Here is a 16,258-nt window from a genome sequence, read left to right as displayed (position 1 = left end):
TCAAAAAGAGTTTTGTAGGGTCTAGGGTCTGGTTTACCTTTTCCTTGTGTTGTGTAGGTCGTATTCAAGTCCTAGAACTGGAATAACCTCTCTAAGTGACAGCATAAATGACAGCCATTTTAGTGTGGGTTTTTCCCAGCAGAAATCTCCTTGAACGTAAGCCAAATAATGCTAGATTACCAAATTACACATCCTGAGCCATTTTGACTTCCTACACAGCAAATTCTCTCTACTCCTCCCCACCCCACCCACCCCACCCCTCCAAAAGCCCCCAACCAAACACCAAATGCAGATTAAATTTGCTAAACTTCTACAAATAACTGGCAATACTGGGGCACTGGTGTTTGCTATACTTTTGAACGAATGGACTCACACAGCTTTTTCTTTTGTTTCTCCCCTATTCAGGTATTTGTTTGCTCTATCTGACTAGATCAGGACTAACAGAAATAAAACATTGTGCATTATATTTGACAAAAACTTACACATACAATCTTAGATACCAAGAACTTTCCATGTAATTTCTCTCCTGACACTCAAAACATCTCTTGACATTGTGCCTCATCTTAAAAAAAAGTTACACTTCTTTTTCTGAGACAAAGTACATTGGGGCTGAGATAGAAGCACAGAATAGCAGAAAAGATTTGTGGTTTACTAGTCTGGCAAGTATACTTCAGAGCTGACACGCCATTGCAAGGGTCAGTACAAGGTAGTTTAGCCATCTGAATGTGCTTTACAAATGAGAAAATAAGTCCAGTTGTAACTATTGAGAAATTTGAGAAGATAATTAAAAAATAGGAAAAAGTAAACATTTACTGGATTATTTTAAGGTATATTACTAAAACCAACAGGACATAAATTTAAACATGTATAAAGTATACATAAAAATGCATAGATGTACAGTAAATACGTTAATTTATATGTAGAGAGAGTAATATGTACACAGAGTCTGTTGTGCTATAAGTCTAAGCAGTAATTCCTGCAGTATATTGTCTTAAAGCCATTTTATTATACAACAGTTTCAATGTAGCAGGTGCTGAGAACAATGTACATTAACATGAAGTAGGTAAGTCATATCCATTTACTCTTGAAATGTACAAATATAGGAAACAAAGGCCATAAATGTAATAGTACCTACACCTCCAAGACTTCCTTTTTTTTATTTATTTAAATATGCACAAGTCCGCCTAATGCTGATAGACAGGTTTCTTTCCTGCTTCCCTTCCATGTCAACATGTTGACCAGGCACTCAGAACAAAATCTTTGACGCACTTCAGCACCACTTCCACCGATTCAACTCAGTGCACTCCTGACCTTGAAGTCTTCAGGTCAAAAATTAGAGGAAAAAATAAAATAAAAAAATATATAAATAAAACAAACAACTTTGTGGGCTTTGTTTTTCACAAGTTATTTGCCACCAATACTGTCAAAGCAGCTGAATCGTAGTGCATCCATGGGCAGGAGCATATAGCAGCTTTTGTGCACTTTGCAAAAAAAATATATTAAAGAAAATCAAGTCTTTACTGGCTTGTTTTATCTGTCGCTAAAAAGATGCTGTGCTGCTTCTGAGCCCTTTCCATCAAATTCTTTTTCTTCTTTTTCTTGTCTTTTGTTTTTGTTGGCCTTCTCCCTAAAAAAAAAAAAAAAATCAATAAGTCAACTAAGTAAAGAATGCAGAAGTGATGTTAGACTGTAGTCAAAAAACTCCATGACATGTAAAATTATTGATGGGGACTGCAAAGGTAATGCTGGCTAATGAGCTTTGATCGTCAGTGGAAACAGAAGCTTTCAATGGGATACCAGAGGAAGCAGGATCCCCGACTGTCATCGCTTACCCACAGGCACAGTTTTGCGGGTATGATTAACCATGTTGATGTAGGTCTCACTTTCAGCAGGGTAACTCACGCAAGCAACATTATGCAAGTGCCTGGGGTCCAGAGCCAAATGGGTACGTCGACTCCTAACTCACTGAAAGCTGGATACGTGCCTTAGATCCTTGCGTAAATTTGTTTGAGTGAGTAATCCTATTTAAGTCAAGTCCAATATATCCATGATTTCAATGAGAAACCAGGCATTACAGCCCAATTATTTGGTTGGATGTTGTCCTACATGCTTTGGCAGAAATAGTGCCGCCACTGCAAAGAACTGTTGCTACTGCTTATTAGCACCCTGTGCCTAAATCTCACAGCGTAGTATCGTGCAGAAACAAAAATTTCATTACATGCTTCTTACTATTGGAAGTTGACTGAAAAATAACCAAAACAGAGAAATAAGGATCAATGCAGAAAACCAAATTCTCAGTCTCCTTCGACGGGATTTTTTTTTCCTGTTCAGTTCTAATAATAAATCGGTGACCTTTAATTATCTCAGCAAAGGTACTATAGACTGAGAAAATGCTAGATACAAAGGCCCTCGTGCAGCAATGCATTAACTTTTAAGTATATGCTTAAACCCTAACCAGTCTGGTAGGATTTAAGGAGATGACCAAACACTGTCTGGAGTGAGAATGATCTGGGTTTTCTTGGCTGTATCATGTACTGAAATATGTGATCAATGATAAAAAAAATAAGGTTATTAGTCTCTAGAGGTGCCAACTTTGTAACCTTTCAGGAGAACTAAATGAACTTGAGAAGATAGTAAAAGAAAATTCAAGGAGCAGATGACATAAAAATGTGAAAATCCATTTTTCATCTACATTGTCAATACATTATTAATTGGGAGAAATGTTTACCAGTCTGGCTTTGTCTTACTTCCATATTGTTTTTTAAATAAAAAGGTCTAAACCAGTATGAAGCATTTTTCTCCATTTAATAACAGCACTGAAAAACTCTGATTCTAAAATTATGAAAATTTATGATTCATTAAAAATATAGGGTTATATACTTCAGATTGCATGTTTGTAACATGCTGTCTAGGCTACTATTCTCTAGGAAATATTGGAATTTTGTATATAAAATAGGACAGGACATTAAGGTAATGAGCACACAAGTTTAGTCCATATTAAAATCATAAGGGACCTTGGAGTTTACTTCTGCTTCTCATTAAAGTCTGGCGTTAATGCTACCATGGCATTTTGCCATTTTTAAATCTAGTTAATCCTACATAGTAAAACCTCAGTTCAACCAATCATTAATCAAAGCAGCTTTTAAGTTAAAACTGTTTAGTAACACTGTATCTAATGACTAGGCACACCTAATGAGGTCAGAGGGAAGGAATACTTGACACAAAGTGGCATTGCAAGATGGTTTGAATTACAGACATTTCCATATCATTTTTTTTTTCCTGTGATTCTACTGGTTGGTATATTATGAAGTATAACATTTTTAACCTAAATCTTCAAAATATTTATTAAGGAAGGAATAGATGAAGGGGAAAGAAATTGAAATGAGGGACCAATGCTGCCGGTCAGAAGATCAGCAGAATCAATTAGAGCTTTATTGGAGTTTTGCTATCCTGTTTGCTCAGTGATTTTACTTTCTGAGGTTTCTCACTGTAGAGGCCAATTACTAAAAAGAAATATAAACTTCAGTCAGTGCCTTGTCTATTTTTCTCTACGACCTCCTCCAGAGAACTAGAGCAAATGCTTACTGTAAGTTTAAGGTAGGGGAAGATCCTATTATTTTTCCTCTGAAAACTTTCAGATGCAGAGAAAAAATTACACACAACCCACTTGGTATCATTGTCTAAGCCTTACAAAGCAGCTCCTTTAACACACTCATCAAATCAAATTGCCAGCACGCTCTCCATACAATAGACTTAAAAGAGAGATGAACTGGACTAGATTTCAGTGATTTGAGATGTCATTGTGCAGCAAACACATTACGGTGCTGCTGGTGCTCTGCAGCAATCATCCCTGTACCTGCTTTTGCCGCAAGGCACACCAAAGGCAAATTACCTTCTTTGATATGTGCCATGGAGCAGCAGCCTCTGTGGAGGCAGTACCACAGAGCTGTTGATACCTGAAAATTTGTTCTCCTGTTAGTGAGCTCTTTGGCTGCTCATTTTATTTCAAAGTGCCCTGTAGTACACAACGTTTCATTACTTTCAGGACAGTATTAAACCACGCTGAGAAAATCCAGATGGCTAACGATGCTAGGAGCCCCAAATCCCAACTGTCATTCTAAGCAGAAAACTGAATATAGAAGGTATTTCTTGGCCAACCATTGGTTCCCATATCGTTACTAGCATGCAACACAGATTAGGGATTAGCAAGAAAAATGAATAAAGACTAGGGAGTTCAAACGAAGTATGCTGCTGAAGTCCCTACACATGATAACTTTTATTAAATGCAGATTTCAATTATAGCACTTATTTTGTCAGCAGAAGCACAGTGAACAGAAGTAACTTCTGAATATTTTGCTACAGATGTCTTTTGAAGAAATTATGTTTATGATACGGAAAGTAGATCCTCAAAGATGATGCAGGAGCCAGACTCTCAGTTCCCCAACTGGAGGGCAGTGGAGCAAGGACAGCCGATGGAGAAGGCACTCCCCTGGGGCTGGAATGGCAGTGGCTCCCCTCTTCTCTGTGCCATGGGTCAGGTGTGGAGAACCTCGTCCTCAAGGAGCCATGCATGGCCACCTCACACCTCGCCATGCTTACTGCTCCTGAGAGCGAGAGCCCTTGACCCCAAGCCCCTCTCTCCATGGAAAGCGGCAGGGCCCTGCCACGCTTGGCTTTGCTGAGGCAGTTGAAAAGGAGTGGACTTTTAGCAGCAGTGTATTATAGTCCAGAACTTGCTGTTCCACACAGAAGGCAATTACTGGCTGAAGCAAATGAGAAGGGAGTGCAAAAGCACTCTGTCTCTCCTATCAGTAACAGATTATAGTATTACTGGACAGGACAGAACTGAATACAAGAAAGCTGCAGAGGGACTTTTTGCAAGGGCTTGAAATGATAGGACAAGGGGGAATGGTTTTAAACTGAAAGGGTGTAGATTTAAATTAGACATTAGGAAGAAATACTGTGAGGGTGGTGAGACAGTAGAAAAAGTTGCCCAGAGAAGCTGTGGATGTCCCATCCATGTTCAAGGCCAGGCTGCATGGGACTTTGAGCAACCTGGTCTAGTGGAAGGTGTCCCTGCCCTTGGCAGGGAGGGTGGAACCAGATTTTTAAGGTCCCTTCCAACCCAAACCATTCTGTGATTCTCTGATTCTATGAGTATCTGAGAGAGTGTCTGATCCACCTAGCCTATAAACACCTCCTGATCAGAAAAAAACACCCAAGCGAGCAAGTTGTCCAGCGCAGCCACCTGGGTTCCACAGCCAGCACCGCTCTTTGAGCAACACTGCACCCTTCTTAATGATAGCTCGCCTGCTTGTTATCTGGTAGACAGCCGTGTGCCTTGCTTCTCCTTTCCAAGATACAGGCTTCCACATCAGGCCTCATCTTCAGTCTTTATTTTACGACTACAATCTATTTTGTAAATCCTTTGGTTTTAACAGCAACGGGAGCAAATAGAAATAATTAATGCAAATAGCAGGATACCTGAGCACTGTTCAGGTTATGTACTCATATTTTTATTTTTATTTTATTTTCCCTTGCATACTAACTAGCCAACTAACTAACTTTTCCTTGAAAAGCATTTTTTATCTCTGACTGTCTAAAACAGGGCTCCTCAATTTTTATTATCAGTCAGCTCTGAACTCAATTTACAGAATTTGTTAAATACTCTGTAAAGTCATGTGTATACACTGAAATATACAGGACCTAAGAAAGATCTGAAACTTAGGTGGATTTTGTGTTCAATTATCTAGCAAATAAAAGCCTTAAAACTTATCTATCGTTCTGTATCTCCTATTTCTGCACAGGTTATTTTACAGAAGTAAGACTGGCAAACCCATTCATTCAAACCCTTTATTGCAATGTTATAACATTCAGTTTTGCTACTTGATTTATAAATTACCAATGAGTAAGTCCTCATTTTCTAAGCAACTTATCCCAATCGTTGGTATCTTTCCAGTATTATTCATTAAACTTTTATTTGGACTACTTGGTTCTGGTAGGTAGATGGGCAATACTATTGCAATACTATGCAATTAAACATTATCATTAGCTAACAATGTGCCACAGCTTCTAAGGGTTAGATAACATATGGGTAATGGTACAATAACATATAGGTAATGATGCAATTCCAACATGAATTCCTGAAAAAAAAACATTTATGCTAATATACACGGCAATTGTCTGTACATCAGAGAGTAACAGCTATGAAAATTATTTAACTAGGCTCTTGCTGGATTACTTTTCTTCCTTTTTTGTTGCTTCTGTAGCATTTTATCAGTGTTTCTCCTACAGTTGCTCTATGCTGGTATATTAGAGACTTGTGCTCAGTTCTCTGGTCTGTCTCATACCCTGAGCTGAAACATGTTTGCAAATACCACAGGTTCCTGCTGGATGGACCCGCCTGTTAATTCAGGACACACATTACCTGGTTCAAAAGGTGCCTTCATCACCTTCTGTTAGCTGCAAAGGCAGCTTTCTCCAGACACAGTTTTGGCAGCAGATCGCTAACGCTCAGGGCACTCCTGGCTCTCCGGAACTAAAATGCAGCAAATGAATTCACAGGGACTCCCAGCCACATTGCTCGAGATCCTTGTCTCAGATAGACAGCATCAGTTCAGTATCTGATTTGTTCTTAATCTGCTGTATAGATGCTGTTGTATGTACTGCTCTTCTAACAAAATCTCTGTCCGTTGCTGCTTTCAGCAGATGGAGAAAATCCAGGACACATCCACGTGAGGGCAGCAAGGACTTACATTTGAAACGTTAAAAAAAGGCAGGGGAAAAAGTGACATCTGCAGCTTTATTTCATAGTGTAATTCCCTCACAAGTTTTCAGCATTCTAACATACACATTACTATTTTAGAGATATCAGAATGCTTAATGCTCCTTTCTTTATTTAAAACATTTTTCTCCTCTCCTGATGATTACGGAATAACAGGACTTACAGCTGTCTGCCTGCTCCCCTTCCGTGGATTTTCATACACAGAATTTTCACTGCTAGCAGCAAAGGCACAATGGTGTCCTGGGATAACAGCAGACTTTGCTAAATATACCCTTTGTCCTGTTAGGAGCTAAGTCATTGCACACCTGTACATCATTGTGCTATGGCTGCAGTTCTAGCATGGACCCCGCGTGTGGCAGCACCTCATCTGCACGGTGAGCTAGAGAAGTTACCACAGCCCTCGTATCACTGAAGGATGGCAGACACCAGGGAACTAATGATAGCGGTGGAAAGATGATAGGGATACTCAATGATTAACCAGTCAGCTCAACTCAAGAGAAAGATGGCAGTTGTAAGCTTCTGGACAACTTCTGTCCTGCACAGACCTGCGGTTGTCTCATCATTTACTCTCCATTTGAACCACGTATCAAACTGCACATAAACAAAAATCCAGACTTCAAAAATCCAACTAGCAAGCAAGCAAAGGATTCAGTTCATAAATTATTCCTCAGAGGTAATTTATTTCCTGGGGCTTTCAGTCAGGTTAAAAATTTTGGATACCGCAACTGCCAGAGAAATGCACAAATTGATGAGAAATCTTGTAAACACACACTCAACGAAAGAAAAAAAAAAACACCCACTGCTACAAAGTCAACCTCTTCCTAAAGCATGATTTTCAAACCAGCACTGACAAGTGGCCCACAAAAAGAGGACACAGAGCTTTAATAACTTAGCAAACCACACACCGTGGGCATCTCTACCAATGTCACCTGCTACTGAATGGATTCATGACAGCTTTCCTAAGCTAGTTTGCTGTTGTTTTTTCAAACACCATCAAACTTAGGTTGAAATTGGATATGCTTAATGTGTGCTACAGGAGGAATATGACTTGGGGGAAATCAGCTGAAATAAAATAACCTTTTTGTTCAGGGAGTGAAAGATACTGGGACTCGGACTGTGACACTGGAAAAGAAGTAAGAAGATTGAGGAGATGGGACAGGAAGGGTCAAGTGTCAGAAACTAGCTCCTCGCTTTCCTGGGTGAATTTCTGATGTAATTTGAAGAAGTCCTGCAAATACATTTTTGCCTCTGGAGACACCAGAAGGGATGGTATGATCACATAAAGTACATCAACTGCCCATGACACCATCCCCAATCCCAAAATTTCTATTCCATTTTCTATTCAAATCCCACAATTTGTAAAGGTGGGTTAATTAATGTTTGCAGAGCACTGAAACACAGTAACAATGAACACCATAGCAAAGTCATGAATTATGTTATCATTCTTTTTTCATTTGGAAGAGCTGAATAATGTTAGCAAATTAGGTCTTAGAACGATTACTGAATGAAAATAGGAAAAAATTACCATAACTGTAGATGTTATCACCACTGATACAAAGAAGGAGCAAATGAAAGTACTTCCTTCAGCTTTGAAGTACTTGAGTTTGCAAGTTTAATAGTCTTCTTATGTACTTTTTGGTGCAATACTAATAGCTAATGGTATAAATTACATGTACTGCCGGTCTACTGAAATAAATAATAAACTAAGAAAATGAGTTCCCTCATGTAAAAGCACAGTTTGATGTTTTTCACACATTCTTGCCTATTTGATGTCATGATTCCCTGCTGAAAATCATGGAAATTTCTGTCTTGAGTAAACCTCATAATTTCTACACAGATCATTACAAAAGCACTGGTAGTGCAGAGCTAGCCTGCATGGTATCTTATTCAGTTCCTGGCAGCCAGAATCCTGATAGCTCATTTTCAATTTTCAACTTAATAATTTCACAATTTTGGGTAAACTTTGGGTAAATTATATCCAAACCAACACAGCTACAGAGATGAAAGCTAATTTAAAAGAATAAAAAAAAATAATTCCTCAACTGAAAGAAAGATCAAATTATCTCACGTTTCTGTACATTAATCCCACTAGCTTCTTTTGTTTTGACACATTCACTAAGAAATTATAGATGTTAATATTTAGGGCAAGAATAAATGAAGTGAGGTACTCTTTTTCTCCCAGAGTACACATCTACTGCTTTTCATCTGGCCTGAATACAAACTAAACAATACTCAAATCTGATGTTCTTTCCTTCTGGAAAATACCGAGTACCATCAGGCATTGTCACCTGTTTAAGAAATACTGATTCCTCCACAAAGAATGGAATTTACATGTCACAGCCTATTGAGAGTTCAGTGGATTTTTTCTTCAACTTTAGGGCAAATTCACTGGGAAAAGAGTCATCTTACATTGCTGAAACTCAATGCATTTCCCACAATGCAGTTTTCCAAAGTATTCAGTAGATAGCAGTGAGATATTAACCAAAAACTGGCTTCCACTTCCATCATTTCAAAGAATACTATTTTTTCTTTGTAAAAGTAACCATTAATCTGCCTAGAACATAAGACTTTCTATTCGTTAATGAATATAAAAAGTGAAAAAATAAAAAATCACACATAAGGCTAAGGGAAAGAAAGCAAAAGAAAGCATACTGGGGGAAGAGGAAAACCAGCAAACTCAAGGTGACATGGAAACTCTCAGAAAACTCTGACAGAAGACCTAGTTTGACTGAATAGTATAGATCAGGGGTCCTCAAACTTTTTAACCAGGGGGCCGGCGCGCGGATGCAGTGGCAGGCAGTCATCTGCGGCTGCTTGGTTTCCCCCCCCCAACCCCCGGCGGGGGGGTCTGTAAATACCGGGGGCCGGACTGAGGATCCTGAGGGGCCGTATCCAGCCCGCAGGCCATAGTTTGAGGACCCCTGGGATAGATGCTAAATGCTGCGTCCCATTGTCCTTTCAGTCACAGTTGTGTGAAAACAGGAGGATCTCCATTGCAGCCAAAATGTTTATCTACTGTAGATTTAGCTCAGAATTCATATCATATGAATATCAGTTGCATGCACGGTACTCACTATTCTTATCTTAGTCAACACCATGTCAGATCAGATGCTTTGCAGGCAGAACCAAGCAAAATATTTCCAAGGAAAGGTTTAGGTTTATTTTCCTTCCTTTCACAGTGCAATATAAAGCAAATGTTAAAATAATAAATCAATATTTATACACAGTCAGGTGTATACATACATGTGTAAATACATTTCAACTCTATAGGCAACAATTATGGCTAAGAACTAATTGGCTCTGAATTCCTCTAGGTTTGATTGGACACTAATCTGACTTAAAACTCCCTCTGTCCACTATTTCAAAACAGATTATTTTTCATCCATTTCTCCTTTTTCTAGCTGATTTAATTAATATATTTTTTTACTTCATCATATAGGGAATAGATAATAAATTCTGTTGAGACAACATTTACTTGAGGCACCTGCAAGGTTTAATTTCATTCTGGAAATTGCATTTTGTTCAATTAAGAGTTTCTTACAGAGGGAGAGATTATACTGGGAAGATATCTTTATAGAGATTTTTTTTTCCTTCTGTGAAATAGTATTTAGTTGTGAAGGGGGTTTTATATGACATGTAAATGTTTATATGTCTTTTTAAATTCCCTTTAGGGATTCTGGTCAAGAACTGAGGAATAATGCTGTTCAAGGACCCTTTTTTTTTCCTTTTTTTTTTCTTTTCTTTTTTTTAAACTGAAACAAGCTCAAAAAATAGTTTTACTTATCACTTCTGCCTCTCTTCAAGTAATGCACAGGTAATCCTATTGAGAGTCAGTAAGAAAAAAGTCTAAAATGAACACCTGATAATGGATTAAGGTACAATCCAGCAGGAAGCCTCCTACTGAATAACCGCTATAAATGAAGATGAATGTATCATTTCTAATTACATGATGTAAAATTATTACATCAGTCTGCTCATCAGGAATGGTGTGCCAGATTAACTGCTGCACATGCGTTGCTCGCTGCTATTCATTTGGTTTATACTCCAGAAGGTGCTGAAACAGCAGGTATTTCATATTGTCTACCTAGATTTGGTCATTACCCTCTGTTTGCCCATAACTACATTGGTGTATCTGTACACACTTTTCCCTTCTCCTCAGACATTTCTCCGGTGCAGCAAGTTGAAGCACACACACTTGTTTTCATCACCAAACCCACAATCAGAGCTTCACTCCATCCATTACAGCTCTTACTATCTGTAACATGGTCACGATGGAGTTGCTGTCTTGGTCTTGTAGTTAGGATATTATCTTTTCTGATATTCCTTCCCTGCTGATGCAGCGTAACACGTTCTTTATCCTAAATTTAGCTTCGAGGACTTCCCTATGGCCACAGCTTTCTCCATACTAATGCTACACCTCCATGACTACATTAAACAGTGTTAGAGAACATTCCTAAATACTATACCTCACTTGTCTGTTGTGTTTTGACTTGGAGCAGCCCCTGCCCTTCTGAGGAAGACAGCATAGCCCAGGGCTGCTCCTGCAGGCATGTCCCTGGCTGGGGAGCTCTGAACAGAGCCATTACGGGTGTTGACTGACCCATGCCACTCCATGCAGTGCCAGATAGCACCCCAGCACATCTAATTAAGTACTATAGAGATAGTCACTGTCTTTGAGCTGTGGCCACTCAGGATTTAAAAATGTCCTGAGTTACATGGCTTTATCCCTAAATGTATTACAGCTTTCTTGCTGACTTAAAGAGAAGCACTTTCCCAAGACTGCCTACAAGCTCACATGCATGCCAGGCTGATTTATGTGTAACCGGTTAATTCAACATCATATGGCTACAGGAAGTTTATTCACTATCAGAAGCTGGAGATAGGGCACTTTTCACCCTAAATCTTACTTGTTTCCCAATAGTCACACACCAGTTTCTCACAGATATTAAAATTTATACTACACAGCCATTTATAAAAAACAGATATGTACAGTACCTGATAGGGTGCTTCAGCTTGCTAAAGCTTTTTTGTGTGTGCTAGTATCACCAAACCACTGTCACAACTTTAGAAATAGCTTTATGGCCCACAGAACTTTTTTGCAAGTTTAGTGTTTATATGGAGTCTACTTTACAATGAAGTCAGGAACATAAAATCACCCAGCTGAGTCCTGTTAACTATGGTCTGGACCAGTTTTCAAAGCTCCACTATTGTCTTCGGGAAAGGAGTGCATGAGGAGTTCTGCAAGGAAGCAAAAAAGACATCAGGATGATGGTCTGTCTGTAACATGGTCATGCTGCACCTGAGCCTGCCTGCTGCCTCCGTGGGAGGATGCTGATGCTATTTTTTTCCCACTGCAAACATGCCGTGGAGAGATCTGTGGAAAGGAACAGCTGGACTAAGGGGAGTGAGTTTAAGCACTCTAGGGAAAAACACGGTTCCCTCCCTAACCGAAAACTGGTATTCAAATTGATACACAACTACATACGTTCTTCAGCACATAGAGAATCTGTAATTTCTTTGGTTTTAAAGGAGACTTATTCAGACTGAAGTATCAGACACTGACTGTTTCAGGCTGCCTGGCAGACTTTCTTTATGAAAGAAAAACAAGTTGTATGACCATCGGCTATTCAGACTTTTTTCTTCAGACTTCCTCCTGGACTTTTTTTTTCTGAGTGTTTGAGCAATGTTTGGCTCAAGTCTCTGCAAAATTCATGCACAGGAAAAACTTTACACCCCCATCCCCACAAACCCCACACAAGCAGCTTTTTAAATGTCCCCACATTGCTGTGAAGCATTAACCGAATTTTTTTGACCAACTGGTACTTGAGGTTTGAACATGAGCTGGCTTAGGACAGCGGGAAATATCAGTAAATCAGGATCAAGGACCTAAGATAAATTGAGCTTAAAAGTATTTATTTTTGGCTTTCTCCAAAATAATGCATAAACAGACTGTGGGACCACCTAACATTTTTTTACCCCAAGGCACTAAACTGGTATATACCACTCATTAATTTCTCGTTCCCCAGAAAAAAAAAATTGTTCAAGGTGTAATGAGCCTTTAAAAAATATGATAATTAGTGGGTTTCAGTGAATGGGCTGTAAAGTATTTAATAACTTTCTTTTATTTTTTTCCCCAGATATTGAATTATTGATAGGCATTTTTTCCCCTTTTTAAATTGCTAATCAGAATGTAGGGCAAAACAGTCAAAAGCAGAAAATTAAATTTGATATGCTTGGAGATTTTCACAGTGAGACAGTCATATTGGAAGAAAACAAACGAGATGTTTCAAAGTTATGCTTATTTAAAACTGAAATTCATGTAAAACAAATTATTTATGCTGTACTTTCTTTAAATTATGCTCTACAACTTCTCCAAATAAATTCAAGTCTGCATGTAATAGCAGCATTAGATATAACGTGTCTTATATTAAATTGTACTGCAGAGGCACATGAAAGTATAGTAAGGACAAACCACAAGCCAAAAAACCTGTGATTTCTCCAAGTTTATTATTAGACTTAATAACTTTAAGTGCCTTGTTTGCCTTGAAGCCAGCTGAACCAGTTCTTATCTGAAGTTCACTGCACAAGATTGTCTCGAACCTGCATACCTTTTCAAAGTCTGTAAACTAAATAATAAATACATCAATAGGAAAATGAGATCATGCACGTCTCTTTAAGAATGCTTGCAGTTTATAGTAATATAATTGAAAACATGTTTTATTCCTTAAAACTTAAGATGACGCAGTGATTGCAAAGGAGAAGTGGGGTCAAAGAGAACCTCCAGTGAGATCTCGTACATAAACATGAGAAATCAAACATTATTCTCATATGCTGTTGAGGTTAATAGCTTGCTAGTGAAATGCATCCGGTCTAGATCTGAAGACAAGAGGAGACAGAGGATCCACCACTTCCTCTGGTAATTGTCCCAGCAGTTAATCATTCCACCACCAGAAATAGCTGCCCAATTCCTAACTTAAGTTTTAATATCCATTTATTATTTCTCATTATGCCTTTCTATCCTAGATCAGACTTTTCTCTTCATGTGTGGTAGATAAATTTTTGCTCACCACCTTTCTGAGAAATTGAACATATGGTAGTCTTTGTGCACCTTTCTATAAAGTTTCCTTTGTAGCCCTCAAAGTTTTTGACTCTCAAAACCTGTTGAGTTCTGCTCATACGTAGGATAAAACTGATTAATCATGCTTTTTCCTTACTACCAAGGTTATAGAACCAAGAATTGTATTTGATATTTTCCTCTCTTTATTGCAGTGGACTCATGTTATTTCTGCTGAGCAACATTGCTTTTCAGAAGCCATTCCTCATCCTGCAGGCATGCACTCCTTGTTCTATAACTCTTTGATCCTCCAGGATAACTTTACATTTACCTGAATGAAAATCAATTGTGTTTGAAGGGGACCTTTACAAAGCAACCTGGATTATGTTTAGGTCTGCTCTAGAGTATTTTTTACCATTATCCTCAGGTTTTTTCTTTTTTACAAAAATGTTTATATAATTGACTGAAAGAAATAGCAATGCTTACAGAACTGTATTATGGCCATCATCACTTTCTCTTAAACATCCAACCAGCATGTGCTTCAATTTTATTTTTGTGGGAAAGATAAGAAAGCTTTAGATACCTATGAAAGTCCCATGTCTGAACATTTTTGAGTATGGTAGTTAGTCCTGGCCATGACTTCAGTGACACTTCTTTTTGCTTCATTTCTACAGCTGCAAATATATAATCCAAAAGGAACTGACTTTGCAGAAGCTTTCCACATATGAATGTGCAGGCTTAGTCCTCTCGCAAAGAAATTTTACTTTGAAAAGAATTCTGGTTGGATAAACTTATCTGCTGATGGTATGACAAAAAAACCTCCACAAAAACAACCCCAACCTGGGCTGGACTTAACTGGATGCCTCTAACGAATTTCACATCAAAAGCTGCAATAAGCAAATAACAAAATGTGATCTATGAGGAGTGCCACAGAGCCTAGACTTGTTATTCACCTTCACCATGAAAATGTATCTCTAGGAAGAGCCACAAGAAGTCTGAATACAATGTATTTCCAGAATGAATCCAGTATTACTGCAGTTATGGGGAATGCCCCTTTTCTGGATCCAGATGGAGCAGCTGAGGACATTTTCGCCCTGGCTGTTCCTCAGTGCCCACCACCAGCCACAGCTCTGCGGGCAGAAGAGGCTGTATTAACAATTGCTAATCCACCGAAGTACAAACCCATGCCTGCGGGCAGGCTGAGGCTGCCGCCCTTGGCGCTGAAGGCTGCCAGGCAGTCTGTGCAGGGCTGGATGAGGAACACACACATGCTCCTTCCCCGGCACAGCTGCAGGAACACCTACACTGGCGCAGTGCTGGCTTCACAGAGAGCAACCATGCACAACTGAACAAAGACTGGTTTGAAAATTATTTTACTAAACTGAAGTAAGAACTTGACAATAAATTTATCCACATGAGCTGTTTCACATGATTAAACAGACTGAATGATGAGTATGTATTTCAACCATAAGTACATCAGCGTTGAAACATTTTGTATTTAAAACCATGGGCTTTTTATATTTAGCACCCAATAACAACAACGTCAAGACTTTTTCTCCCCTGCTGTGCTTTAACCCCAGCTGGCATCTAAGTACCATGCAGCTGCTTGCTCACTCCCTGCCCCCAGAGGGATAGGGAAGAGATTTGGGAAAAGGTAAAACTCATAAGTTGATGAAAAAACAGTTTAATAATTGAAATAAAATAAGATAAAACATATAATAATAGCAACAACAACAATTGTAATGAATAGGAGAGAGAGGGAGAGAGGAATAAAACCCCAAAGAGAAAAAAACCCCAAGTGATGCCAACACAGTCCCTCACCCCCCGCTGACCGATGCCCAGCCAGTCCCCCAGCAGCGATCGGCCAGCCCCAGCCAGCTCCCTCCAGTTTATGCACTGGGCGTGATGTTCTACTGTATGGAATATCCCTGTGGCTAGTTTGGGTCATCTGTCCTGGCTCTGCTCCCTCCCAGTTTCTTGTGCCCCTCCAGCCCTCTCACCAGCAATAACTGAGAAACTGAAAAGTCCTTGAGTTAGTATAAACATCACTTAGCAACAACTAAAACACCAGTGCTATCAACATCATTCTCATACCAAATCAAAAACTCAGCATTATACCAGCTATTGAGAAGCGAATTAACTCTATCCCAGTCAAAACCAGGACTCCCTCCCAGAGGTAAGACACATTGATTTTCTAGGGGAACGAACGGTCTGCAGCATCTCTGTTATGCCAGCCTGCTGCTGCAGATGCTCTCAGCAGAGCAAGGAGCTGCCTTCCCCCCTCACATATGCAGCAGCTGGATACAGCCTTGGCATCACATGATATAAGAAGCAGCGTAACGTGGTGTCTAATAATTCATGTGGAGTGGACATATTAAGGTCTCTTCTGATATACATCTGCAACAAAGACAGCAATATAA

General features: G+C 39.1%; 1 protein-coding gene across 1 annotated transcript in view; it reads right to left on the bottom strand.

Annotated features, from left to right (window-relative positions):
* Window positions 1–497: 497 nt before the first annotated feature.
* Window positions 498–16,258, bottom strand: part of RSPO2 (R-spondin 2) — a 114,445-nt gene continuing 98,684 nt past the window's right edge. The window contains exon 5 of the mRNA XM_055706382.1: window positions 498–1,627. Within this exon, the coding sequence (XP_055562357.1) occupies window positions 1,518–1,627 (110 nt within the window). The 3' untranslated portion in view covers window positions 498–1,517. The remainder of the gene's footprint in view (window positions 1,628–16,258) is intronic.

The sequence above is a fragment of the Falco cherrug genome, chromosome 3 (assembly GCF_023634085.1).
Source record: "Falco cherrug isolate bFalChe1 chromosome 3, bFalChe1.pri, whole genome shotgun sequence".
NCBI lineage: Eukaryota > Metazoa > Chordata > Aves > Falconiformes > Falconidae > Falco > Falco cherrug.
The sequence above is the reverse complement of the archived record's forward strand: the minus strand, read 5'-3'. Positions and strand labels throughout refer to the sequence as shown.